Source organism: Salvelinus alpinus, chromosome 4, assembly GCF_045679555.1.
Source record: "Salvelinus alpinus chromosome 4, SLU_Salpinus.1, whole genome shotgun sequence".
NCBI classification, from domain to species: Eukaryota; Metazoa; Chordata; class Actinopteri; order Salmoniformes; family Salmonidae; genus Salvelinus; species Salvelinus alpinus.
Genome location: NC_092089.1, coordinates 4656556 through 4681432, shown reverse-complemented (window position 1 = coordinate 4681432; position 24877 = coordinate 4656556). Strand labels below are relative to the sequence as shown.

At 47.6% G+C, this 24877-nt stretch overlaps 1 protein-coding gene across 2 annotated transcripts in view; it reads left to right on the top strand.

The window, feature by feature from the left end:
• The first annotated feature begins 3641 nt into the window (after window positions 1-3641).
• The window catches only part of LOC139572787 (grainyhead-like protein 2 homolog), a 41294-nt gene continuing 20058 nt past the window's right edge, over window positions 3642-24877 (top strand). The window contains exons 1-7 of one of the 2 annotated variants that reach the window (XM_071395558.1): window positions 3642-4174; window positions 5586-5769; window positions 9679-10125; window positions 10636-10694; window positions 13954-14113; window positions 15844-15955; window positions 21819-21913. In XM_071395558.1, coding sequence (XP_071251659.1) covers window positions 4155-4174; window positions 5586-5769; window positions 9679-10125; window positions 10636-10694; window positions 13954-14113; window positions 15844-15955; window positions 21819-21913 — 1077 coding nt within the window. In that variant the 5' untranslated portion in view covers window positions 3642-4154. Of the gene's footprint in view, window positions 4175-5582; window positions 5770-9678; window positions 10126-10635; window positions 10695-13953; window positions 14114-15843; window positions 15956-21818; window positions 21914-24877 lie in introns of both variants that reach the window. The other variant, XM_071395557.1, reaches the window with a different exon arrangement.

The following is a 24877-nucleotide window of genomic DNA, read 5'->3' as shown; positions in this document are numbered from 1 at the left end:
GGTAGCTGGTTAGTAACAGTGTACAGGGTAGAGTACCAGGTGGTAGCTGGTTAGTAACAGTGTACAGGGTAGAGTACCAGGTGGTAGCTGGTTAGTAACAGTGTACAGGGTAGAGTACCAGGTGGTAGCTGGTTAGTAACAGTGTTCAGGGTAGAGTACCAGGTGGTAGCTGGTTAGTAACAGTGTACAGGGTAGAGTACCAGGTGGTAGCCGGTTAGTAACAGTGTACAGGGTAGAGTACCAGGTGGTAGCTGGTTAGTAACAGTGTACAGGGTAGAGTACCAGGTGGCAGCCGGTTAGTAACAGTGCACAGGGTAGAGTACCAGGTGGTAGCTGGTTAGTAACAGTGTACAGGGTAGAGTACCAGGTGGCAGCCGGTTAGTAACAGTGTTCAGGGTAGAGTACCAGGTGGTAGCTGGTTAGTAACAGGGTAGAGTACCAGGTGGTAGCTGGTTAGTAACAGTGTTCAGGGTAGAGTACCAGGTGGTAGCCGGTTAGTAACAGTGCACAGGGTAGAGTACCAGGTGGTAGCTGGTTAGTAACAGTGTACATGGTAGAGTACCAGGTGGTAGCTGGTTAGTAACAGTGTACAGGGTAGAGTACCAGGTGGTAGCTGGTTAGTAACAGTGTACAGGGTAGAGTACCAGGTGGTAGCTGGTTAGTAACAGTGTACAGGGTAGAGTACCAGGTGGTAGCTGGTTAGTAACAGTGTACAGGGTAGAGTACCAGGAGGTAGCTGGTTAGTAACAGTGTTCAGGGTAGAGTACCAGGTGGTAGCTGGTTAGTAACAGGGTAGAGTACCAGGTGGTAGCTGGTTAGTAACAGTGTACAGGGTAGAGTACCAGGTGGTAGCTGGTTAGTAACAGTGTACAGGGTAGAGTACCAGGAGGTAGCTGGTTAGTAACAGGGTAGAGTACCAGGTGGTAGCTGGTTAGTAACAGGGTAGAGTACCAGGTGGTAGCTGGTTAGTAACAGTGTTCAGGGTAGAGTACCAGGTGGTAGCTGGTTAGTAACAGGGTAGAGTACCAGGTGGTAGCTGGTTAGTAACAGTGTACAGGGTAGAGTACCAGGTGGTAGCTGGTTAGTAACAGTGTACAGGGTAGAGTACCAGGTGGTAGCTGGTTAGTAACAGTGTACAGGGTAGAGTACCAGGTGGTAGCTGGTTAGTAACAGTGTACAGGGTAGAGTACCAGGTGGTAGCTGGTTAGTAACAGGGTAGAGTACCAGGTGGTAGCTGGTTAGTAACAGTGTACAGGGTAGAGTACCAGGAGGTAGCTGGTTAGTAACAGTGTACAGGGTAGAGTACCAGGTGGTAGCTGGTTAGTAACAGTGTTCAGGGTAGAGTACCAGGAGGTAGCTGGTTAGTAACAGTGTACAGGGTAGAGTACCAGGAGGTAGCTGGTTAGTAACAGTGTACAGGGTCGAGTACCAGGTGGTAGCTGGTTAGTAACAGGGTAGAGTACCAGGTGGTAGCTGGTTAGTAACAGTGTACAGGGTAGAGTACCAGGAGGTAGCTGGTTAGTAACAGTGTACAGGGTAGAGTACCAGGTGGTAGCTGGTTAGTAACAGTGTTCAGGGTAGAGTACCAGGAGGTAGCTGGTTAGTAACAGTGTACAGGGTAGAGTACCAGGTGGTAGCTGGTTAGTAACAGTGTACAGGGTAGAGTACCAGGTGGTAGCTGGTTAGTAACAGTGTTCAGGGTAGAGTACCAGGTGGTAGCTGGTTAGTAACAGTGTACAGGGTAGAGTACCAGGTGGTAGCTGGTTAGTAACAGTGTTCAGGGTAGAGTACCAGGTGGTAGTTGGTTAGTAACAGGGTAGAGTACCAGGTGGTAGCTGGTTAGTAACAGTGTACAGGGTAGAGTACCAGGTGGTAGCTGGTTAGTAACAGTGTTCAGGGTAGAGTACCAGGTGGTAGCTGTTTAGTAACAGTGTACAGGGTAGAGTACCAGGTGGTAGCCGGTTAGTAACAGTGTACAGGGTAGAGTACCAGGTGGTAGCTGGTTAGTAACAATGTACAGGGTAGAGTACCAGGTGGTAGCTGGTTAGTAACAGTGTTCAGGGTAGAGTACCAGGTGGTAGCTGGTTAGTAACAGTGTTCAGGGTAGAGTACCAGGTGGTAGCCGGTTAGTAACAGTGTTCAGGGTAGAGTACCAGGTGGTAGCTGGTTAGTAACAGTGTACAGGGTAGAGTACCAGGTGGTAGCTGGTTAGTAACAGTGTTCAGGGTAGAGTACCAGGTGGTAGCTGGTTAGTAACAGTGTTCAGGGTAGAGTACCAGGTGGTAGCTGGTTAGTAACAGTGTTCAGGGTAGAGTACCAGGTGGTAGCTGGTTAGTAACAGTGTTCAGGGTAGAGTACCAGGTGGTAGCTGGTTAGTAACAGTGTACAGGGTAGAGTACCAGGTGGTAGCCGGTTAGTAACAGTGTTCAGGGTAGAGTACCAGGTGGTAGCTGGTTAGTAACAGTGTACAGGGTAGAGTACCAGGTGGTAGCTGGTTAGTAACAGTGTTCAGGGTAGAGTACCAGGTGGTAGCTGGTTAGTAACAGTGTTCAGGGTAGAGTACCAGGTGGTAGCTGGTTAGTAACAGTGTTCAGGGTAGAGTACCAGGTGGTAGCTGGTTAGTAACAGTGTTCAGGGTAGAGTACCAGGTGGTAGCTGGTTAGTAACAGTGTACAGGGTAGAGTACCAGGTGGTAGCCGGTTAGTAACAGTGTTCAGGGTAGAGTACCAGGTGGTAGCCGGTTAGTAACAGTGTACAGGGTAGAGTACCAGGTGGTAGCCGGTTAGTAACAGTGTTCAGGGTAGAGTACCAGGTGGTAGCTGGTTAGTAACAGTGTACAGGGTAGAGTACCAGGTGGTAGCTGGTTAGTAACAGTGTACAGGGTAGAGTACCAGGTGGTAGCCGGTTAGTAACAGTGTTCAGGGTAGAGTACCAGGTGGTAGCCGGTTAGTAACAGTGTACAGGGTAGAGTACCAGGTGGTAGCTGGTTAGTAACAGTGTACAGGGTAGAGTACCAGGTGGTAGCTGGTTAGTAACAGTGTTCAGGTGATTTTGTTTTGTGAACATGTAAAATGACACAACAAACTGTTAAAGGCTGTCATGTCTCAAATAACCAATCAATGATGCTGGTTCAAGGGTGGCTAGACCAATCAAAAACTTAATAGACAGAGTTATGGATGGATGCAAGGATTAACCATCCATGATGTAAAAATGATAGTTTTAACCATGTTGAGGCTTTATAGTGTTTGTTTACATTTACTTTGTTTACAAACGTCGGAGTTAATAAACAAGCTGATATTTTGGGTTCTGATGGTTCTGATGTTTCTGATGGTTCTGATGGTTCTGATGAGGTACGAGCTGATGAGGCATTTCAAAGTTATTTCTTCAAGAATCAATGGGTACATATCATTAATTCACAAGTCCAAAAAAATGTATGTAGCAACTGCCGATTGCCCCTTTAAGGTTACGGTTAGGTTTACAATCACATTTTAAGAAGAGAATTGTGGAAATAAGACGAGCTATATGACTTTGTGTCTGTGGTAACTAGTGACGACCTCTAACTATCTACCTAGTTTAAATAAAAGTTAAATAAATGTTAAATAAAAGTTAAATCAAATAAATAAAACCTATGCAAAAGTAGTTTATGTCGCGTGTATTCGCTCGTCAGAAACTAGGAAACTAGGAACTTTCATATTAACTCGTTGAAATATGATCCGGAGTTGCCCGCTTGGGAAGTATTAGAATCAACCAATAGGAAACTCTACGCAAATAACTTACGTTAATTTCACCCGGAGGTTCCGAGTTTCCCATAGCACTCAAACGCAGCATTACACACTGCACAAACGTTCTAATATATGACTTAAATTCTCTGCTACAGTCATTTGCAGCTATACCAATGTGATATGACCGTCTTTCAATCGTTCTTTTGACTCCAGATAGGCTTAATTAGAAAGGGACTCGTCGACTAATGTACTGGTTTACTGAGCACCAGGGAATGCGCACGTTGCGTAAATCATACAGCCAGCCTTGAACCAAAGGACGCGAAGACAGGATCCTGAAATTACCTGTGTGCCAAGTTCATTTGACATCCTTCCTCCGGTGTCTCAGCTACTGAAACTTGAAAGTCCAGTTCCTCAAAGAAAGACCGAGTGAAAATGCCTCAGGAGTTTGACAAGTAAGTAATTTACTGTGCTGCTTGCCGAAGTTACTATGCCTGTTATTTCATTTACCTAATATCCCAAAAGGAATTTATTTTGCCTAATTAATGTACATAATATTATTACATCATCTTACCTCGACTAGTCTGTCTTTTATTTATTATTTAACCTTTATTTAACGAGGCAAGTCAGTTAAGAAAAAATTATTATTTACAATGACAGCCTACTTGTAAAAGCCACCCCCGGCCAAACTCTCCCCGAACCCGGACGACGCTGGGCCAATTGTGCGCCGCCCTAAGGGACTCCCGATCACGGACGGTTGTGATACAGCCCGGGATCGAACCCGGGTCTGTAGTGACGCCTCTAGCACTGCACGGTGCCGGTACCCCCTGTATAAAGCCTCATTATTGTTATGTTACTGTTTAACTTTTTTTCTTACTTTAGTTTATTTAATTAAAATTAAAATTAAAAAATTGCCAATATTTTCTTAATTTTTACAAAATTCTGCATAGTTGGTTAAGGGCTTGTAAGTAAGCATTTCTGTAAGGTCGACACCTGTTGTATTAGGCACATGTGACAAAAAGCAATATGATTTGATTTGAATAACACATTGGTGACCCATTTCTACAACCATCCAACAGTAGCAGCAGTAAATATGTGGAGATTATGGCAGGTCTCAATTCTGTGGCTATTATGGTAACCTAACTGGGGGTGCAATACTTGACGTTGACGTGCCAGTTATATAGTCTGCCTGCCGTCTAGCATCTTTAACTTGGAGAAAAAAATACTTCAGGAATGAAAATGTGTCATTGTTAATTGAGAAATACAGTGAGAGGCTATATTTGGTGTTAGAAAAATCTATACATTCATGAATGACTGTAGTTTAACATATGTTGCAAGTTCAATCAACCCCGAGGGATACCATCAACAGTGTCAGTGAGATAGGAGCTGGTTGATGGAGGCTTGGTGAGAAACAGCCTGAGGCAGAGCTGACAACAACAGTAGTGGCTTGGCAGGAGCTGGTTGATGGCAGCTTGGTGAGAAACAGCCTGAGGCAGAGCTTACAACAACAGTAGTGGCTTGGCAGACATGATGGCGAATGCCCTTTAATGACGTAATGAACATGTTCTCTCATGTCCCACTGTTTCCCAATGTGTTGTGTCCAATAGTGGGAATATCTATGGGTGTGTCCAACCGTAAGCATCTGGTAATGTCATTGTGTTGTTGTCCTACTGGTTGAAGTGTCCTGGGGGTAAGGAATACTTTCTAGGGATTGTCCTCCAGTAGGTGTCTGGTGATTTGTGTTGTCTCGTTGTGTTGTGTCCCTCCAGTAGGTGTCTGGTGATTTGTGTTGTCTCATTGTGTTGTGTCCCTCCAGTAGGTGTCTGGTGATTTGTGTTGTCTCATTGTGTTGTGTCCCTCCAGTAGGCGTCTGGTGGTGGTGGTGCCCAACGAGATGGCTGCCCCGTCGCGGAGGTCCTTCAGCAGTGAGGACGAGGAATGGAAGACCTACCTGGAGAACCCTCTGACTGCAGCCACCAAGGCCATGATGAGCATCAATGGAGACGAGGACAGTGCTGCCGCTCTGGGGCTGCTCTATGATTACTATAAGGTGAGAGGTCAGGGGTCAGGGGTTAGACTGCTCTATGATTACTACAAGGTGAGAGGTCAGGGGTCAGGGGTTAGACTGCTCTATGATTACTACAAGGTGAGAGGTCAGGGGTTAGACTGCTCTATGATTACTACAAGGTGAGAGGTCAGGGGTCAGGGGTTAGACTGCTCTATGATTACTACAAGGTGAGAGGTCAGGGGTTAGGGGTCAGGGGTTAGACTGCTCTACGACCACTACAAGGTGAGAGGTCAGGGGTCAGGGGTTAGACTGCTCTATGATTACTACAAGGTGAGAGGTCAGGGGTTAGGGGTTAGACTGCTCTATGATTACTACAAGGTGAGAGGTCAGGGGTCAGGGGTTAGACTGCTCTATGATTACTACAAGGTGAGAGGTCAGGGGTTAGGGGTCAGGGGTTAGACTGCTCTACGACCACTACAAGGTGAGAGGTCAGGGGTCAGGGGTTAGACTGCTCTATGATTACTACAAGGTGAGAGGTCAGGGGTTAGGGGTTAGACTGCTCTATGATTACTACAAGGTGAGAGGTCAGGGGTTAGACTGCTCTATGATTACTACAAGGTGAGAGGTCAGGGGTCAGGGGTTAGACTGCTCTACGACCACTACAAGGTGAGAGGTCAGGGGTCAGGGGTTAGACTGCTCTATGATTACTACAAGGTGAGAGGTCAGGGGTTAGGGGTTAGACTGCTCTATGATTACTACAAGGTGAGAGGTCAGGGGTCAGGGGTTAGACTGCTCTATGATTACTATAAGGTGAGAGGTCAGGGGTTAGACTGCTCTATGATTACTACAAGGTGAGAGGTCAGGGGTCAGGGGTTAGACTGCTCTATGATTACTACAAGGTGAGAGGTCAGGGGTTAGGGGTTAGACTGCTCTATGATTACTACAAGGTGAGAGGTCAGGGGTTAGACTGCTCTATGATTACTACAAGGTGAGAGGTCAGGGGTCAGGGGTTAGACTGCTCTATGATTACTACAAGGTTAGAGGTCAGGGGTTAGGGGTCAGGGGTTAGACTGCTCTACGACCACTACAAGGTGAGAGGTCAGGGGTCAGGGGTTAGACTGCTCTATGATTACTACAAGGTGAGAGGTCAGGGGTTAGACTGCTCTATGATTACTACAAGGTGAGAGGTCAGGGGTTAGACTGCTCTATGATTACTACAAGGTGAGAGGTCAGGGGTCAGGGGTTAGACTGCTCTATGATTACTACAAGGTGAGAGGTCAGGGGTCAGGGGTTAGACTGCTCTATGATTACTACAAGGTGAGAGGTCAGGGGTTAGGGGTTAGACTGCTCTATGATTACTACAAGGTGAGAGGTCAGGGGTCAGGGGTTAGACTGCTCTATGATTACTATAAGGTGAGAGGTCAGGGGTCAGGGGTTAGACTGCTCTATGATTACTACAAGGTGAGAGGTCAGGGGTCAGGGGTTAGACTGCTCTACGACCACTATAAGGTGAGAGGTCAGGGGTTAGACTGCTCTACGACCACAGTGCTCTTTGACGAAGGTGAGACGGCTGTAATGGGAGTGGTCATTAAGGGGGATTCCTTGTGTTGTACCGTCTCCTCATGTACTTTACTTGCCCAAACCCTACAACGTGCTGCTAGCTAAGACTCTGATGTGAAATCTGACAGAACAACGTCAAACCCTACAACGTGCTGCTAGCCTGTTGAGGACAGAGGGCGCTGTTTTCACTTTGGGAGAAAATCGTGCCCAATTTAAACGGCCTCGTACTCAATTCTTGCTCGTACAATATGCATATTATTATTACTATTGGATAGAAAACACTCTCTAGTTTCTAAAACAGTTTGAATTATGTCTGTGAGTAAAACAGAACTCATTTGGCAGCACACTTCCTGACCAGGAAGTGGAAAGTCTGAAATCGATGGTCTGTTCTAGGGCTTGCCTATAAATGGGCATGATACGTATTAGTATACATGCACGTCATACACCTTCCACTAGATGTCAAGAGGCAGTGAGAGAAGAAATTGAGTGATTATCTTGGTCTGAGGTGGAATAAATCCTCTTGGAATGACGTGTCACCCATTTCCTGTTTTCTGGAAAGCGCGAGGATGGACCTGGAATTGCCTTCTGGAAAGCTGTTGTTATAGGCGACTACTATCTCCGGCTTTGATTTTATTTGATACATGTCACAATATCATCGTAAAGTATGTTTTTTCAATATAGTTTTATTAGATTATTGAAATTTATTCGGGACGTTAGGCGTGTTGCGTTGCGTGCCTTTGTTCAGGAAGGAGAGCTTCGCGCCACTTGGCTAGTGTGCTTGCTAATTCAAGAGGGACAAAGGACGTTCTAAAACCAAACAACGATTGTTCCCGACAAAGGACCTCTTGTACAACATTCTGATGGAAGCTCATCAAAAGTAAGACCCATTTTATGATGCTATTTCATATATCTGTCGAACTGTGCACTATTAGTTTTGCGCCCAGGTTTTGGGCACGCTCTCGCTATAACATAAGCCTTATGTCGTAATGAAGTTATTTTTAGAATTCTAACACTGCGATTGCATTAAGAACAAGTGTATCTATCATTTCCTATACAACATGTATTTTTTTGTAATGTTTATGAATAGTTATTTGGTCAGAATAGGTGAGAGTCTAATAGAAATATCCGCACATTCTGGGAAAAAGATGCTACGTTAGCACAATGTATAACCACTGATTTCAGCTCTAAATATGTACATTTTCGAACAAAATATAAGTGTATGTATAACCTGATGTTATAGGACTGTCATCTGATGAAGGTTTATGAAGGTTAGTGAAAATTAATATCTTTTGCTGGTTTATTCGCTAACGCTAACGTGCCTTGATGAATGAATGCGGTAGTGTGGTAGGCTATTGTAGTAAGCTAATATAATGATATATTGTGTTTTCGCTGTAAAACACTTAAAAAATCGGAAATATTGGCTGGATTCACAAGATGTTTGTCTTTAATTTGCTGTACACCATCGATTTTTCAGAAATGTTTTATGATGAGTATTTGTGGTATTTCACTTTGGTCTCTATAATTACTCTGGCTGCTTCGGTGCTATTTTTGACGGTAGCTGTGATGGTAGCTGCAATGTAAAACTGATTTATACCTCAAATATGCACATTTTTCGAACAAAACATAGATTTATTGTGTAACATGTTATAGGACTGTCATCTGATGAAGTTGTTTCTTGGTTAGATCTTGGTTAGTTATGTTGGTTTTGTGCATGCTACCTGTGCTGTGAAAAATGTCTGTCCTTTTTTGTATTTGGTGGTGAGCTAACATAAATATACGTGGTGTTTTCGCTGTAAAACATTTTAAAATCGGACATGTTGGCTGGATTCACAAGATGTGTATCTTTCATTTGCTGTATTGGACTTGTTAATGTGTGAAAGTTAAATATTTCAAAAAAATATTTTTTGAATTTCGCGCTCTGCCTTTTCAGTGGAATGTGGGAGGAGTTCCGCTAGCGGAACGCTGGGGCTGTACAGGCTAGCAAAGACTCTGATGTGATATCTGACAGATCAACATCAAACCCTACAACGTGCTGCTAGCTAAGACTCTGACGTGAAATCTGACAGATCAACGTCAAACCCTACAACGTGCTGCTAGCTAAGACTCTGACGTGAAATCTGACAGATCAAACGTCAAACCCTACAACGTGCTGCTAGCTAAAATATGATATCTGACAGATCAACGTCAAACCCTACAACGTGCTGCTAGCTAAGATATGAAATCTGACAGATCAAACGTCAAACCCTACAACGTGCTGCTAGCTAAGACTCTGACGTGATATCTGACAGATCAACGTCAGAGCTAAGTTGTATACTTATGGTTTCACGATGTTGACGTGAGCTAATAACCGTCCTGGTGATAAATCTGTGGTGTGTGATTTATTCTTCCTAGATCCCAAGAGACAAGCGACTGCTGGCCAGCTCTAAAGCACCAGAGACATCAGCCCCTGACTCCCAGGGGAACCTGGAGACCCTGGAGAATCGTGTTCAAGGGCTAAAATCTGAACCTGTCAACCTGTCTCTTAACATCCAGCAGCTGGACTGTACAGACAGGCAAGGGTATGGAGGGGCACCTGGGGAGGCAGTGGGAGCTGTGGTGAAGACTGAGGACCAGACGTCTTGCTACATGGCTCTTGGGGGTCCGGGGGGGCCTGGGGGGTCGTACAGGGGAGAGGGGGAGCGGCAGCAGGTCCGGGTGGTTTATGAGCAGATCAATCCCAATTCCGTGGTCAGCCCTGTCAGCCATGTTGGGAGACACAGAGGCTACACGAAGGAGGAACAGAGTCAGAAGAGTTCTCCAGACAGCACCAACGATGCCTCGTACCCTGAGGAGCAGGAGGTGAGGCCTGGAGCAGAGTGGGGTGGTGTCTACATGTTTAGTTATTCCTTTGAATCCAATCAATTGGAGCAAAACCTTTTCAGACATGACTGTTCTGTTGTTCCTGTTGGTTAATGACACTATAGTCCCATATCTTCTGACATGACTGTTCTGTTGTTCCTGTTGGTTAATGACACTATAGTCCCATATCTTCTGACATGACTGTTCTGTTGTTCCTGTTCCTGTTGGTTAATGACACTATAGTCCCATATCTTCTGACATGACTGTTCTGTTGTTCCTGTTCCTGTTGGTTAATGACACTATAGTCCATATCTTCTGACATGACTGTTCTGTTGTTTAATGACACTATAGTCCCATATCTTCTGATATGACTGTTCTGTTGTTCCTGTTGGTTAATGACACTATAGTCCCATATCTTCTGACATGACTGTTCTGTTGTTCCTGTTGGTTAATGACACTATAGTCCCATATCTTCTGACATGACTGTTCTGTTGTGTATTTATAATACAGAGATACAGACCATCACCTTCTATAGGAGGGGACGAATCCCTCTACAGTCAGACTGGAGCGTAAGTTACTGACTCTAGTCAGCACTACTATACTGCTACCACTAGTCTACTGATACCACTAGTCTACTGATACCACTAGTCTACTGCTACCACTACTATACTGCTACCACCACCATACTGCTACCACTAGTCTATTGCTACCACTATTATACTGCTACCACTACTATACTGCTACTACTAGTCTACTGCTACCACTAGTCTACTGCTACCACTACTATACTGCTACCAATACTATACTGCTACCACTACTATACTGCTACCACTAGTCTACTGCTACCACTACTATGCTGCTACCACTAGTCTACTGCTACCACTAGTCTACTGCTACCACTAGTCTACTGCTACCACTACTATACTGCTACCACTACCATACTGCTACCACTACTATACTGCTACCACTAGTCAACTGCTACCACTAGTCTACTGCTACCACTAGTCTACTGCTACCACTACCATACTGCTACCACTACCATACTGCTACCACTACTATACTGCTACCACTAGTCAACTGCTACCACTACTATACTGCTACCACTACTATACTGCTACCACTTGTCTATTGCTACCACTAGTCTACTGCTACAACTACTATACTGCTACCACTACTATACTGCTACCACTACCATACTGCTACCACTAGTCTATTGCTACCACTACTATACTGCTACCACTACCATACTGCTACCACTACTATACTGCTACCACTACCATACTGCTACCACTACTATACTGCTACCACTACTATACTGCTACCACTACTATACTGCTACCACTACCATACTGCTACCACTACCATACTGCTACCACTAGTCTACTGCTACCACTACCATACTGCTACCACTACTATACTGCTACCACTAGTCTACTGCTACCACGACTATACTGCTACCACTACCATACTGCTACCACAACTATACTGCTACCACTAGTCTACTGCTACCACGACTATACTGCTACCACTACCATACTGCTACCACAACTATACTGCTACCACTACCATATTGCTACCACTAGTCTAATGCTACCACTAGTCCAATGCTACCACTAGTCTACTGCTACCACTACTATACTGCTACCACTACCATTCTGCTACCACTACCATACTGCTACCACTACTATACTGCTACCACTACTATACTGCTACCACTAGTCTAATGCTACCACTACTATGCTGCTACCACTAGTCTACTGCTACCACTAGTCTACTGCTACCACTACCATACTGCTACCACTACTATACTGCTACCACTAGTCTACTGCTACCACTACTGCTACCACTAGTCCACTGCTACCACTAGTCCACTGCTACCACTAGTCTACTGCTACCTCTACCATACTGCTACCACTAGTCTACTGCTACCACTACTATACTGCTACCACTACTATACTGCTACCACTAGTCTATTGCTACCACTACTATACTGCTACCACTACTATACTGCTACCACTAGTCTACTGCTACCACTAGTCTACTGCTACCACTAGTCTACTGCTACCACTACCATACTGCTACCACTAGTCTACTGCTACCACTAGTGTACTGCTACCACTACCATACTGCTACCACTACCATACTGCTACCACTACCATACTGCTACCACTACTATACTGCTACCACTAGTCTACTGCTACCACTAGTCTACTGCTACCACTAGTCTACTGCTACCACTACTATACTGCTACCACTACTATACTGCTACCACTACCATACTGCTACCACTACTATACTGCTACCACTACTATACTGCTACCACTACCATACTGCTACCACTACTATACTGCTACCACTACTATACTGCTACCACTACCATACTGCTACCACTACTATACTGCTACCACTAGTCTATTGCTACCACTAGTCTACTGCTACCACTACTATACTGCTACCACTAGTCTACTGCTACCACTACCATACTGCTACCACTAGTCTACTGCTACCACTAGTGTACTGCTACCACTACTATACTGCTACCACTACCATACTGCTACCACTACCATACTGCTACCACTACTATACTGCTACCACTACTATGCTGCTACCACTAGTCTATTGCTACCACTAGTCTACTGCTACCACTAGTCTACTGCTACCACTAGTCTACTGCTACCACTAGTCTACTGCTACCACTACTATACTGCTACCACTACCATACTGCTACCACTACTATACTGCTACCACTACTATACTGCTACCACTACCATACTGCTACCACTACTATACTGCTACCACTACTATACTGCTACCACTACCATACTGCTACCACTACTATACTGCTACCACTACCATACTGCTACCACTACCATACTGCTACCACTACTATACTGCTACCACTACTATGCTGCTACCACTAGTCTATTGCTACCACTAGTCTACTGCTACCACTAGTGTACTGCTACCACTACTATACTGCTACCACTACCATACTGCTACCACTACCATACTGCTACCACTACTATACTGCTACCACTACTATACTGCTACCACTACTATACTGCTACCACTAGTCTACTGCTACCACTAGTCTACTGCTACCACGACTATACTGCTACCACTACCATACTGCTACCACAACTATACTGCTACCACTACTATACTGCTACCACTACCATACTGCTACCACTACCATACTGCTACCACTACTATACTGCTACCACTACTATGCTGCTACCACTAGTCTATTGCTACCACTAGTCTACTGCTACCACTACCATACTGCTACCACTAGTCTACTGCTACCACTAGTCTACTGCTACCACTACTATACTGCTACCACTACTATACTGCTACCACTAGTCTAATGCTACCACTACTATGCTGCTACCACTAGTCTAATGCTACCACTAGTCTACTGCTACCACTAGTCTACTGCTACCACTAGTCTACTGCTACCACTACTATGCTGCTACCACTAGTCTACTGCTACCACTAGTCTACTGCTACCACTACTATACTGCTACCACTAGTCTAATGCTACCACTACTATACTGCTACCACTAGTCTACTGCTACCACTAGTCTACTGCTACCAATACTATGCTGCTACCACTAGTCTACTGCTACCACTAGTCTACTGCTACCACTACTATACTGCTACCACTACTATACTGCTACCACTAGTCTAATGCTACCACTACCATACTGCTACCACTACTATACTGCTACCACTAGTCTAACTCAATTCCATTTTATTCAATAGAACTTTGTCAATGAAGGGCAGTTTGGTCACGCTCAACCCACATCCGTGTCCTCTTCTCAACAGTGACACTTTCCAGTGTTCTCTAGAGGCGCCCAGGTCTGTCAGTCAGAATCAGAGGGAGGGGCCTATGACTTACCTGAACAAGGGACAGTTCTACGCTGTGACGCTGCGCGAGATGGGCGGAGCCAACAAGGGCCGACGCAATCCATTCAGCAAAGTGCGGGTGAGTGGGAGGAGCCAGAGTGTTGTACAGGTGAGGGAGAGGGGGAGGAGCCAGAGTGTTGTGCAGGTGAGGGAGAGGGGGGGAGCCAGAGTCTTGTGCAGGTGAGAGGGAGGAGCCAGAGTGTTGTGCAGGTGAGAGGGAGGAGCCAGAGTGTTGTGCAGGTGAGGGAGAGGGGGAGGAGCCAGAGTGTTGTGCAGGTGAGGGAGAGGGGGAGGAGCCAGAGTGTTGTGCAGGTGAGGGAGAGGGGGAGGAGCCAGAGTGTTGTGCAGGTGAGGGAGAGTGGGGGAGCCAGAGTCTTGTGCAGGTGAGGGAGAGGGGGAGGAGCCAGAGTGTTGTGCAGGTGAGGGAGAGGGGGGGAGCCAGAGTCTTGTGCAGGTGAGGGAGAGGTGGAGAAGCCAGAGTGTTGTGCAGGTGAGGGAGAGGGGGAGGAGCCAGAGTGTTGTGCAGGTGAGGGAGAGGGGGAGGAGCCAGAGTGTTGTGCAGGTGAGTGAGAGGGGGGGAGCCAGAGTGTTGTGAATGTGAGGGAAAGGGGGGGAGCCAGAGTGTTGTGCAGGTGAGTGAAAGGGGGGGAGCCAGAGTGTTGTGCAGGTGAGAGGGGGGGAGGTGGTGTAGAGGACACATTCTGAACTCTTCCAAAGTTTCCTGGGAGGTTCTGAAGCCGTGCTGAACCCTGTTCTGGCTAATGATGTACTGGGTATTGAGCTGAACCCTGTTCTGGCTAATGATGTACTGGGTATTGAGCTGAACCCTGTTCTGGCTAATGATGTACTGGGTATTGAGCTGAACCCTGGCCTGGATAATGATGTACTGGGTATTGAGCTGAACCCTAGCCTGGATAATGATGTACTGGGTATTGAGCTGAACCCTGGCCTGGATAATGATGTACTGGGTATTGAGCTGAACCCTAGCCTGGATAATGATGTACTGGGTATTGAGCTGAACCCTGGATAATGATGTACTGGGTATTGAGCTGAACCCTGGCCTGGATAATGATGTACTGGGTATTGAGCTGAACCCTGGCCTGGATAATGATGTCCTGGGTATTGAGCTGAACCCTAGCCTGGATAATGATGTCCTGGGTATTGAGCTGAACCCTAGCCTGGATAATGATACATAATGATGTACTGGGTATTGAGCTGAACCCTGGCTTGGATAATGATGTCCTGGGTATTGAGCTGAACCCTGGCCTGGATAATGATGTACTGGGTATTGAGCTGAACCCTGGCCTGGATAATGATGTCCTGGGTATTGAGCTGAACCCTGGCCTGGATAATGCTGTACTGGGTATTGAGCTGAACCCTGGCCTGGATAATGATGTCCTGGGTATTGAGCTGAACCCTAGCCTGGATAATGATGTCCTGGGTATTGAGCTGAACCCTGGATAATGATGTCCTGGGTATTGAGCTGAACCCTAGCCTGGATAATGATGTCCTGGGTATTGAGCTGAACCCTAGCCTGGATAATGATGTCCTGGGTATTGAGCTGAATCCTAGCCTGGATAATGATGTACTGGGTATTGAGCTGAACCCTAGCCTGGATAATGATGTCCTGGGTATTGAGCTGAACCCTAGCCTAGATAATGATGTACTGGGTATTGAGCTGAACCCTGGATAATGATGTCCTGGGTATTGAGCTGAACCCTGGATAATGATGTCCTGGGTATTGAGCTGAACCCTAGCCTGGATAATGATGTACTGGGTATTGAGCTGAATGTACTGTATTCTCTCCAGAGTGTGGTGATGGTGATGTTCAGTGACGATAAGGACAGAGACGAGCAGCTGAAACACTGGACATACTGGCATTCCAGACAACACACGGCCAAACAGAGGGTCCTAGACATCGGTAAGAACAACTAACTAACCCTAACTAATCCTAACTAACCCTAACTAACCAACGTAATGGCACTCCAGACAACACACTGTCAAACAGAGGGTCCTGGACATCGGTAATAACAACTAACTAATCCTAACTAACCAACATACTGGCACTCCAGACAACACACTGCCAAACAGAGGGTCCTAGACATCGGTAAGAACAACTAACTAACCCTAACTAATCCTAACTAACCCTAACTAATCCTAACTAACCAACGTACTGGCACTCCAGACAACACACTGTCAAACAGAGGGTCCTGGACATCGGTAATAACAACTAACTAATCCTAACTAACCCTAACTAACCAACGTACTGGCACTCCAGACAACACACTGCCAAACAGAGGGTCCTGGACATCGGTAAACTCAACATGTCTTTCCCCACATTGACTTGATCAACCAATGACATCAGTGTCCTCATGGAAAGCCACAGTGTCTTTGAGCCAAAGCCCAGGTCATGGAAAGGCCACAGCGTCTTTGAGCCAAAGCGCAGGTCCTGGAAAGCCACAGCGTCTTTGAGCCAAAGCCCAGGTCATGGAAAGGCCACAGGGTCTTTGAGCCAAAGCCCAGGTCATGGAAAGGCCACAGCGTCTTTGAGCCAAAGCCCAGGTCATGGAAAGCCACAGTGTCTTTGAGCCAAAGCCCAGGTCATGGAAAGGCCACAGTGTCTTTGAGCCAAAGCCCAGGTCATGGAAAGGCCACAGCGTCTTTGAGCCAAAGCCCAGGTCCTGGAAAGGCCACAGTGTCTTTGAGCCAAAGCCCAGGTCATGGAAAGGCCACAGCGTCTTTGAGCCAAAGCCCAGGTCCTGGAAAGGCCACAGCGTCTTTGAGCCAAAGTCCAGGTCATGGAAAGGCCACAGTGTCTTTTGAGCCAAAGCCCCAGGTCATGGAAAGGCCACAGTGTCTTTGAGCCAAAGCCCAGGTCACGGAAAGCCACAGTGTCTTTGAGCCAAAGCCCAGGTCACGGAAAGGCCACAGTGTCTTTGAGCCAAAGCCCAGGTCCTGGAAAGGCCACAGCGTCTTTGAGCCAAAGCCCAGGTCATGGAAAGGCCACAGTGTCTTTGAGCCAAAGCGCAGGTCCTGGAAAGGCCACAGTGTCTTTGAGCCAAAGCGCAGGTCATGAAAAGACACAGTGTCTTTGAGCCAAAGCGCAGGTCCTGGAAAGCCACAGTGTCTTTGAGCCAAAGCTCAGGTCATGGAAAGCCACAGCGTCTTTGAGCCAAAGCTCAGGTCATGGAAAGCCACAGTGTCTTTGAGCCAAAGCGCAGGTCCTGGAAAGACACAGTGTCTTTGAGCCAAAGCGCAGGTCATGAAAAGCCACAGTGTCTTTGAGCCAAAGCCCAGGTCATGGAAAGCCACAGTGTCTTTGAGCCAAAGCCCAGGTCCTGGAAAGACACAGTGTCTTTGAGCCAAAGCCCAGGTCATGGAAAGCCACAGTGTCTTTGAGCCAAAGCCCAGGTCATGGAAAGGCCACAGTGTCTTTGAGCCAAAGCCCAGGTCATCGAAAGGCCACAGTGTCTTTGAGCCAAAGCCCAGGTCCTGGAAAGGCCACAGTGTCTTTGAGCCAAAGCCCAGGTCATGGAAGGCCACAGTGTCTTTGAGCCAAAGCCCAGGTCATCGAAAGGCCACAGTGTCTTTGAGCCAAAGCCCAGGTCCTGGAAAGCCACAGTGTCTTTGAGCCAAAGCCCAGGTCATGGAAAGCCACAGTGTCTTTGAGCCAAAGCCCAGGTCATGGAAAGCCACAGGGTCTTTGAGCCAAAGCCCAGGTCATGGAACGCCACAGGGTCTTTGAGCCAAAGCCCAGGTAATCGAAAGGCAGTTTCGATACCACTCCTCTCTCTGTCTGTCTCTTCTCATGTTACTGATGCACACTATGACGCATAACCCTCCCGATTCCCAGACAGTAACAAATGGGGAATACAGCGGGGTGGGGGAGGGGAGCGGAGGGCAGTGACAGATGGGGAATACAGCGGGGGGAGGAGGGGAGCGGAGGGCAGTGACAGATGGGGAATACAGCGGGGTGGGGGGGGGAGCGGAGGGCAGTGACAGATGGGGAATACAGCGGGGTGGGGGGGGGGAGCGGAGGGCAGTGACAGATGGGGAATACAGCGGGGTGGGGGGGGAGCGGAGGGCAGTGACAGATGGGGAATACAGCGGGGTGGGGGGGGGAGCGGAGGGCAGTGACAGATGGGGAATACAGCGGGGGGGGGGGGGGCAGTAATAGATGGGGAATACAGCGGGGGAGGGGAGCGGAGGGCAGTAACAGTCTCTAGTGGGGGAAGAATCAGCCAGAGGTGTGGTCCACTGCCCCCAGGTACCGGACATATTAGGAATGGAGACCCCCCCCTCAGCAGGTGGTGAAACCTGGGAGATGAGAGGAGGAGAGACCTCACGTTACCGGTGGTGAAACCTGGGAGATGAGGGGAGGAGAGACCTCACGTTACCGGTGGTGAAACCTGGGAGATGAGGGGAGGAGAGACCTCACGTTACCGGTGGTGAAACCTGGGAGATGAGGGGAGGAGAGACCTCACATTACCGGAAGTAGACCTGGGAGATGAGGGGAGGAGAGACCTCACGTTACCGGTGGTGAAACCTGGGAGATGAGGGGAGGAGAGACCTCACGTTACCGGTGGTGAAACCTGGGAGATGAGGGGAGGAGAGACCTCACATTACCGGAAGTAGACCTGGGAGATGAGGGGAGGAGAGACCTCACGTTACCGGTGGTGAAACCTGGGAGATGAGGGGAGGAGAGACCTCACGTTACCGGTGGTGAAACCTGGGAGATGAGGGGAGGAGAGACCTCACGTTACCGGTGGTGAAACCTGGGAGATGAGGGGAGGAGAGACCTCACGTTACCGGAAGTAGACCTGGGAGATGAGGGGAGGAGAGACCTCACGTTACCGGTGGTGAAACCTGGGAGATGAGGGGAGGAGAGACCTCACGTTACCGGAAGTAGACCTGGGAGATGAGGGGAGGAGAGACCTCACGTTACCGGTGGTGAAACCTGGGAGATGAGAGGAGGAGAGACCTCACATTACCGGTGGTGAAACCTGGGAGATGAGGGGAGGAGAGACCTCACGTTACCGGAAGTAGACCTGGGAGATGAGGGGAGGAGAGACCTCACGTTACCGGTGGTGAAACCTGGGAGATGAGGGGAGGAGAGACCTCACGTTACCGGAAGTAGACCTGGGAGATGAGGGGAGGAGAGACCTCACGTTACCGGTGGTGAAACCTGGGAGATGAGGGGAGGAGAGACCTCACGTTACCGGTGGTGAAACCTGGGAGATGAGGGGAGGAGAGACCTCACGTTACCGGTGGTGAAACCTGGGAGATGAGGGGAGGAGAGACCTCACGTTACCGGTGGTGAAACCTGGGAGATGAGAGGAGGAGAGACCTCACGTTACCGGTGGTGAAACCTGGGAGATGAGGGGAGGAGAGACCTCACGTTACCGGTGGTGAAACCTGGGAGATGAGAGGAGGAGAGACCTCACGTTACCGGTGGTGAAACCTGGGAGATGAGGGGAGGAGAGACCTCACATTACCGGAAGTAGACCTGGGAGATGAGGGGAGGAGAGACCTCACGTTACCGGTGGTGAAACCTGGGAGATGAGGGGAGGAGAGACCTCACGTTACCGGTGGTGAAACCTGGGAGATGAGGGGAGGAGAGACCTCACGTTACCGGTGGTGAAACCTGGGAGATGAGGGGAGGAGAGACCTCACGTTACCGGAAGTAGACCTGGGAGATGAGGGGAGGAGAGACCTCACGTTACCGGTGGTGAAACCTGGGAGATGAGGGGAGGAGAGACCTCACGTTACCGGTGGTGAAACCTGGGAGATGAGAGGAGGAGAGACCTCACGTTACCGGTGGTGAAACCTGGGAGATGAGAGGAGGAGAGACCTCACGTTACCGGTGGTGAAACCTGGGAGATGAGGGGAGGAGAGACCTCACATTACCGGAAGTAGACCTGGGAGATGAGGGGAGGAGAGACCTCACGTTACCGGAAGTAGACCTGGGAGATGAGGGGAGGAGAGACCTCACGTTACCGGTGGTGAAACCTGGGAGATGAGAGGAGGAGAGACCTCATGTTACCGGTGGTGAAACCTGGGAGATGAGAGGAGGAGAGACCTCACGTTACCGGTGGTGAAACCTGGGAGATGAGGGGAGGAGAGACCTCACGTTACCGGTGGTGAAACCTGGGAGATGAGAGGAGGAGAGACCTCACGTTACCGGTGGTGAAACCTGGGAGATGAGGGGAGGAGAGACCTCACGTTACCGGTGGTGAAACCTGGGAGATGAGAGGAGGAGAGACCTCATGTTACCGGTGGTGAAACCTGGGAGATGAGGGGAGGAGAGACCTCACATTACCGGAAGTAGACCTGGGAGATGAGGGGAGGAGAGACCTCACGTTACCGGTGGTGAAACCTGGGAGATGAGGGGAGGAGAGACCTCACGTTACCGGTGGTGAAACCTGGGAGATGAGGGGAGGAGAGACCTCACGTTACCGGTGGTGAAACCTGGGAGATGAGGGGAGGCGATCCCTCATGTTAACGGTGATGAAACCTGACACAGGGAGGTGATTTGAATAACGGACTGGCACGATTCCTCCTGAGGCCCGGTGGCGATGTCACTGCGTCAGGGCTGTTAGCATGAAACATGGGGTGGGGGAGGGATGACTTGTCTCAACTTGTGGGAAGGAGTAAACTGTAGGTAAATAGACAGGGGATCTTAACATGGGTTGGGGGGGGATGACTTGTCTCAACTTGTGGGAAGGAGTAAACTGTAGGCAAATAGACAGGGGATCTTAACATGGGGTAGGGGGGGATGACTTGTCTCAACTTGTGGGAAGGAGTAAACTGTAGGCAAATAGACAGGGGATCTTAACATGGGGTGGGGGGGGGACTTGTCTCAACTTGTGGGAAGGAGTAAACTGTAGGTAAATAGACAGGGGATCTTAACATGGGGTGGGGGGGGGGGACTTGTCTCAACTTGTGGGAAGGAGTAAACTGTAGGCAAATAGACAGGGGATCTTAACATGGGGTGGTGGGGGGGGGGACTTGTCTCAACTTGTGGGAAGGAGTAAACTGTAGGCAAATAGACAGGGGATCTTAACATGGGGGGGGGGGGGGGGATCTTTTATCTACCACGTGGCCTTGTCCAATGCACATCGTTCGATCTCGTCTTCCTGTAAAACTGCACATCGTTATATCTCGTCTTCCTGTAAAACTGCACATCGTTATATCTTGTCTTCCTGTAAAACTGCACATCGTTATATCTCGTCTTCCTGTAAAACTGCACATCGTTATATCTCGTCTTCCTGTAAAACTGCACATCGTTATATCTCGTCTTCCTGTAAAACTGCACATCGTTATATCTCGTCTTCCTGTAAAACTGCACATCGTTATATCTCGTCTTCCTGTAAAACTGCACATCGTTATATCTCGTCTTCCTGTAAAACTGCACATCGTTATATCTCGTCTTCCTGTAAAACTGCACATCGTTATATCTCGTCTTCCTGTAAAACGGTGTTGAACGCTGTGCTTTGTGGACGTGCCAACTAAATACTTAGAATCTGATTCGGCTCAAAAGATGTTGCAGATTTTTGGAAATACTGATTATTTTTTATTGAAGTGAATTGAGTGTGCTCTCATTATCCACTAGTAGAGTTAAAAACATTTCCTACTGTGCTGCCGCAGGGAATATTCTCTAAACTCTTAGAGGTGTGTGTGTGTGTGTGTGCGTGCGGTATTTTTGAAATGCTCTATGTAAATGAAACATCAAAGTAGTGTTTTTAGAGATACTGATGACCTGTGACCTCTTCTCTGCGTGTTAGCCGACTACAAAGAGAGCTTCAACACCATCGGGAACGTTGAGGAGATCGCCTACAACGCCGTCTCCTTCACCTGGGATGTCAACGACGAGGCCAAGGTAAGGAGAAACATGACTGTTGGATACAGGTGCTTCGACAGAAGTGGAAACTTACTCTCCGTACCACACAGGAGACGGTGATCTGGAAAAGTTAACGAGTGAAAATATTTCTAGGGTCCTAAATCTTTGGAGGATGTTGGAATGCAGTATGTGGTAAATAATGAGTTCCGTCGTACCTGTCGTGCCATTATCCTCTCCCTGTTGGTCTGTCAGAAACAGGCCATTATCCGCTCCCTGTTGGTCTGTCAGAAACAGACCATTATCCGCTCCCTGTTGGTCTGTCAGAAACAGACCATTATCCTCTCCTTGTTGGTCTGTCAGAAACAGACCATTATCCGCTCCCTGTTGGTCTGTCAGAAACAGGCCATTATCCGCTCCCTGTTGGGCCATTATCCTCTCCCTGTTGGTCTGTCAGAAACAGGCCATTATCCTCTCCTGTTGGTCTGTCAGAAACAGACCATTATCCTCTCCCTGTTGGTCTGTCAGAAACAGGCCATTATCCGCTCCCTGTTGGTCTGTCAGAAACAGACCATTATCCGCTCCCTGTTGGTCTGTCAGAAACAGACCATTATCCTCTCCCTGTTGGTCTGTCAGAAACAGACCATTATCCTCTCCCTGTTGGTCTGTCAGAAACAGGCCATTATCCACTCCCTGTTGGTCTGTCAGAAACAGACCATTATCCGCTCCCTGTTGGTCTGTCAGAAACAGACCATTATCCGCTCCCTGTTGGTCTGTCAGAAACAGACCATTATCCTCTCCCTGTTGGTCTGTCAGAAACAGACCATTATCCTCTCCCTGTTGGTCTGTCAGAAACAGACCATTATCCTCTCCCTGTCGGTCTGTCAGAAACAGACCATTATCCTCTCCCTGTTGGTCTGTCAGAAACAGACCATTATCCTCTCCCTGTTGGTCTGTCAGAAACAGACCATTATCCTCTCCCTGTTGGTCTGTCAGAAACAGACCATTATCCTCTCCCTGTCGGTCTGTCAGAAACAGACCATTATCCTCTCCCTGTTGGTCTGTCAGAAACAGACCATTATCCTCTCCCTGTCGGTCTGTCAGAAACAGGGAGCGTCCTCTGTGTTTCTCGGTAGTATTGTAGGTGTGACACACAGGGCAACTCTGAGGTACATAAAGGTTTCAGCTCAGGTTTCAGCTCTGAAAGAGACCCAGCTCTCCAGATAAATACTGACTGTTATGGACGGCCTCTGTTGAAACAGCCCACGACTCTCACTAGCTTGTTGGTCATGTGATTGGGAACGTATATTATTTTGCATTGTTAAAAGGATGGATGTTATTCGCGAAGGAAATCCAATCTTGTCTTCCTGTATTGTGAGTTGGCCAGACATGCTGATGTTTTGTTCTCAGCTATGAAATGTGAACTCTCTTATTGTCTGTTGATGAGCGGTACCATGTGAATTGAATTGGTTTAGTTGGTAGATCACACCGTTCTGATCAAACTGGACTATCAGAGTATGTAGGGTTCTGATCAAACTGTCTGGACTATCAGAGTATGTAGGGTTCTGATCAGACTGTCTGGACTATCAGAGTATGTAGGGTTCTGATCAGACTGGACTATCAGAGTATGTAGGGTTCTGATCAGACTGGACTATCAGAGTATGTAGGGTTCTGATCAGACTGTCTGGACTATCAGAGTATGTAGGGTTCTGATCAGACTGTCTGGACTATCAGAGTATGTAGGGTTCTGATCAGACTGGACTATCAGAGTATGTAGGGTTCTGATCAGACTGGACTATCAGAGTATGTAGGGTTCTGATCAGACTGTCTGGACTATCAGAGTATGTAGAGTTCTGATCAGACTGGACTATCAGAGTATGTAGGGTTCTGATCAGACTGTCAGAGTATGTAGGGTTCTGATCAGACTGTCTGGACTATCAGAGTATGTAGGGTTCTGATCAAACTGTCTGGACTATCAGAGTATGTAGGGTTCTGATCAAACTGGACTATCAGAGTATGTAGGGTTCTGATCAGACTGGACTATCAGAGTATGTAGGGTTCTGATCAAACTGTCTGGACTATCAGAGTATGTAGGGTTCTGATCAGACTGGACTATCAGAGTATGTAGGGTTCTGATCAGACTGGACTATCAGAGTATGTAGGGTTCTGATCAAACTGGACTATCAGAGTATGTAGGGTTCTGATCAAACTGTCTGGACTATCAGAGTATGTAGGGTTCTGATCAAACTGGACTATCAGAGTATGTAGGGTTCTGATCAGACTGGACTATCAGAGTATGTAGGGTTCTGATCAGACTGTCTGGACTATCAGAGTATGTAGGGTTCTGATCAAACTGTCTGGACTATCAGAGTATGTAGGGTTCTGATCAGACTGTCTGGACTATCAGAGTATGTAGGGTTCTGATCAGACTGTCTGGACTATCAGAGTATGTAGGGTTCTGATCAAACTGTCTGGACTATCAGAGTATGTAGGGTTCTGATCAAACTGTCTGGACTATCAGAGTATGTAGGGTTCTGATCAGACTGGACTATCAGAGTATGTAGGGTTCTGATCAGACTGTCAGAGTATGTAGGGTTCTGATCAGACTGTCTGGACTATCAGAGTATGTAGGGTTCTGATCAGACTGTCTGGACTATCAGAGTATGTAGGGTTCTGATCAGACTGTCTGGACTATCAGAGTATGTAGGGTTCTGATCAAACTGGACTATCAGAGTATGTAGGGTTCTGATCAGACTGGACTATCAGAGTATGTAGGGTTCTGATCAGACTGTCTGGACTATCAGAGTATGTAGGGTTCTGATCAGACTGGACTATCAGAGTATGTAGGGTTCTGATCAGACTGTCTGGACTATCAGAGTATGTAGGGTTCTGATCAGACTGTCTGGACTATCAGAGTATGTAGGGTTCTGATCAGACTGTCTGGACTATCAGAGTATGTAGGGTTCTGATCAGACTGTCTGGACTATCAGAGTATGTAGGGTTCTG